This window comes from Chionomys nivalis, chromosome 10 (assembly GCF_950005125.1).
Source record: "Chionomys nivalis chromosome 10, mChiNiv1.1, whole genome shotgun sequence".
Taxonomy (NCBI): domain Eukaryota; kingdom Metazoa; phylum Chordata; class Mammalia; order Rodentia; family Cricetidae; genus Chionomys; species Chionomys nivalis.
Genome location: NC_080095.1, coordinates 12,951,241 through 12,955,801, shown reverse-complemented (window position 1 = coordinate 12,955,801; position 4,561 = coordinate 12,951,241). Strand labels below are relative to the sequence as shown.

At 39.3% G+C, this 4,561-nt stretch overlaps 1 gene segment (V, D, J or C); it reads right to left on the bottom strand.

The window, feature by feature from the left end:
• Window positions 1-3,246: 3,246 nt before the first annotated feature.
• LOC130882904 (Ig heavy chain V region 5-84-like) lies at window positions 3,247-3,869 on the bottom strand. The segment is given in 2 exon segments: window positions 3,247-3,668; window positions 3,770-3,869. Coding segments are annotated over 2 exon segments (468 nt in total).
• Between the last annotated feature and the right edge of the window lie 692 nt (window positions 3,870-4,561).

Genomic DNA, 4,561 nt, shown 5'->3' with positions numbered 1-4,561 from the left:
CTATTACATGGCAACAAGCTAGGGAGATTGTAAAGAAATGCCCTACTTGCTCTTTCTATAACCAAACGCCACTGCCTGCAGGGGCTAATCCAAAGGGCACCCAAAGGAATGAAATCTGGCAGATGGATGTGTTCCACTTTGCAGAATTTGGCAAATTAAAATATGTTCATCACACCATTGACATCTTTTCAGGCTTTCAGTGGGCAACGGCTTTAAGTTCAGAAAAAGCTGATTCAGTTATCACTCATTTATTAGAAGTCATGGCTATCATGGGTATACCTACACAAATAATGACAGATAATGGTCCTGCTTATGTCTCTAGGAAAATGAAACGGTTTTTTGATTATTACAATATCAAGCATGTTACAGGTATACCATACAATCCTACAGGTCAAGCAGTCATAGAAAGAGCAAATCGAACTATAAAGGATATGTTGAACAAACAGAAAGGGGTGGAAAACACCCCCAGAAATAGGTTACATAATGCTTTGTTAACCTTGAATTTCCTCAACGCTAATGAGAAGGGAACATCGGCTGCAGAAAGACATTGGATAATGGAAAAGTCTACTGAACTCAATCAACCAGTTTATTTTAAGGATGTGCTGACCTCACAATGGAAGCCAGGAGATGTGCTGCGTTGGGGAAGGGGATTTGCTCTTGTCTCCACAGGTGAGGAAAAATTGTGGATTCCATCAAAATTGATAAAGGTTCGTTTTGATGAAGAGAAGCCAGTTGGGAAAGATAAATAACAATTCAATCACATGGATGGCAATCATACTGATGGTAAGTAATACAAATAGGTTGGGGGCAGGGTTCTCTTCTTATCTCCACAGGAAAATACCCATCTTCAAAGAATTTAAGGTACCCCTAATATTTAATTACTGATGGAGGGACTTGTTCTGTAAGTATTAATATATATATATATATATATATATATATATATATATATATATATATATATATATGTGTGTGTGTGTGTGTGTGTGTGTGTGTGTGTGTGTCTTAAACTTTCTTTGCTTTTCCTCATATCTGTGTCTTTCTTTATATGTCAGTATATGTCCTTGTTGTTAATGTTTAAATTTCCCATAACAAGCAACAAATTTTCCTACAGTAATCTTTGAAGTTTCCAGGATGAAGATGGGGCCCCACAACATCAACTCCATCTGGTTTTTATGACGTCATGATTTTTTTAAAGCGCTAATATTAGACCTGTTTTTTGGTACCAACTACAAGAGACAATTTTGAATGGTGCACATTTTTGACAACACTCTGGTCGGACCTTCTCAAAACGCTCTGAGACTAGTTACAATTTTCTTAGGTCAAAGGTTAATTTGAGAATTTTACCATCATTTGCTTTCACAGGACCCCCTAAGAAGAACGTCGCCCCCATGTCAGCTAGAAGCAATCTTAGAGGACGACATCCCCTCTCCCAACAGAGTTTGCCCTCAGGGTTGGGGACATCTTTTAATGGTTGGTTTAGGGTTGAGGGGATGGGGTGATATTTTTTTTTGAAAAAAAAAAAAAGAAGAAGAAGAGGAAGAAGAAGGGGGTAACTGGTTTTTTGGGATGATTGGTATTTGTGAATTACTGTTTATAGAAAATTGTACTGGTACTGTTTCTTGTATATTGATATGTTGAATATTGAATATGAGTGTTCCTACCTCTATTTTTGTATGAGTATGCTTATAACTTTGTCTATATTGTATTGATACATCTACCATATTACATTGTACATTTCTACCTCTGATACTATTACATTGTTTACAGTTGAAGATCATTGTCTTCATATATTGCACAGTTGTTTATTCTTTTAGTCTTCAAAGTTAGATAGGTATTGAGAATTATCTGTTTGTCATATTTATTTTTAAGTTAATCAGGTCTTTTAGTTACATAGAGATTATATTTAGTATAGATAGTATGATCTTCAGCCTCTTCGAAGAGCTGTAGAAAATGGCCTTTAATCTAACCTAAAATTTCTGTGCCAAAGAGACACAATTATTCCTGGCAACACCACTCTACTCCCGAGAGAACGTTGAGTACCAAAGACACTCCACTGGGAGCTTGTCTTCTTGGCAGAACTGGCCTTTGGGTTAAGAAAAGCCCATACCTCAACTTCTGACAAAGATACAGAATATCCCTAAGTGGATGAAACAGGATTGTCTTATCTTGCCAAGACAGGGTAGGATAGTCCTAAGAAAGTTCCTTGCCTTTAATAATGGTATGCCAGTTATGTTAGGCCTTAGCCAAAGTTGGTTGACTCAACATTGCAAACGAGACTTTGGTGATTGCCCAGGCAGTCAGCTGTCTCTGTCAATTGTTGCACATTTTGGATATCTCTCGATTGTTAAGTAATATTTATTCCCTTCTCAGATCTTTGACGGAGTTGAAGATTATATAATTGTAGTTACTCTCTATGTTATTTAGACTCCTTGAGATAGAATGTTTAGCAAAACTTTTGTTTTCAATATTGTTTGTTATATTTATTATTTGTTATTATTGAATATAGTTGTGTTTGGTTTGGTTCTATCTTATTTAGACAAAAGGGGGAGATGTAGGGACATAGCCCCACCCATTGGGGGCGTGTTCGCCTCGGGCTGCTGTTTACGGATAAATCTGCCGGGCGTGAGCCCAGCAGCCCTTTTTTTCTTTTGCTCCGCTTTTCCAGTGCTCCGCGGGAACCTATGGTCCTGTAAGTCTATTTCCTTATTAAAGCTGTATATATCTATATAATCTGTCTACATTCATTTGCGCCACCACAGGTTCTGAACACAGAATTCAGAATTCTTAACTAAAAAAGAAATGGGTGTAGCAGCCAAGCCATATACCATTTAGGGAATGTGGAATCAGAACCATCACTGGGATTCAGTAAACAACCAGATTATCCAGTCATTGAGATCCAGGCCCTGTGATGAATCTGTCTTAAAGCAAGTGGTGCAGGTTTTTAAAGAAATGTATCAGATGTCATCACACACACACAGACACACACACGGAGAGGAGTGAGAGAGATAAAGGGAGAGAGTAAATAGGGAGGAGAGAGACTGTGACATAGAAAGAGATAGGAAGACACAGAGAGATAGAGGGAAACAAGGAGAAGCACTATAATAAATAAACACACACAACACAACTGGAACCAGAAATTTAAATAATAATTGGGACATTCAAGAATTACTACACATTATAACTGTAGAGAAAATCTCTAAGTGTGATAAGGAGAGGCAGTGGAGACACAGAGAAGTCCATGCTTCTCTAAACAGGCTCTTCTGTGACTAAGATCTCTAAGTGCTCTCGGTGCCCCCTGCTGGTTTTCTGTTCCCCACAAGGGTGTTTTTGTCTGAGTTCACAGTAACTTTCACTCACTGTGTTTCTTGCACAGTAATACATGGCTGTGTCCTCAGACTTCAGATTGCTCATTTCCAGGTACAGAGTGTTCTTGGCATTGTCTCTAGAGATTGTGAACCGACCCTTCACAGCGTAGGTATACCAGGTGCTACCACCATTTTTATTAATCTCTGCGACCCACTCCAGTCCCTTCCCTGGAGTCTGGCGGACCCAGTCCATGTAATAAATACTGAAGGTGAAGCCAGAGGCTGCACAGGAGAGTTTTAGGGACTTTTCAGGCTGCACTAAGCCTCCCCCAGACTCCAACAACTGCACCTCACACTGGACACCTGTAAACACAAAGAATTCTGGTTAGAAAACTGACAAAGAAGATATTTTTTTCTGTTTCTCATATCCACACAATACACAGCATCTCATCTTTATGAATTACCTTTTAATATAAGGACAGAGAAAACCAATATGAGCCCTAAGTCCATGGTGAGTGACCTGTGTTCAGTGCTGAACCCTGACTGGGAGGACTTGAAAATCCAGGGCTGTTCTCCTCTGCAAGAACTGCAGGGTCAAGGCAGGGTTGGATTTTAATGTGGTGTTGCAAATGAATGCAGACAGAATATATAGATATATACAGCTTTAATAAGGAAATAGACTTACAGGACCACAGGTTCCCACGGAGCACTGGAAAAGCGGAGCAAAAGAAAAGGGCTGCTGGGCTCATGCCCGGCAGATTTATTCGTAAACATTAGCCCGAGGCGAACACGCCCCCAATGGGTGGGGCTATGTCCCTACATTTTAAGGGCACAAAGAAGACTTATTTGCATATCTTCCTGCTATAGTAGGCTCTGTAGTTGGACCTGGGCAGAAGGCAGTACTCAGAGCAAGTATAAGACACCACAAACACTGATGACATTTATAGAAATTGAAGCACTAATGTAGCTCTGTGTACACATTTTTCTTGTTAGGGATTCACCATACTTTATTTAGTTCTCTTTTCACCATATGCATGGAAAATGTTCTAGTTGCTGTCTGTCTTCCTCTCAGTGATTGCTGTAAGAATATATTTATATTTGCAGCACTTAATTGTTTGCATCCTAAAATTCTTCCTATGATCACTTTTTACTCCCCACTCTGCCTTTCCCTTTCCCATCTCGATACCAGGGAACACATGGCTGTCTTCATGCTGTCCTAGGTCAGTTTTTATTTCTGTATATTTATATAGTCAGCA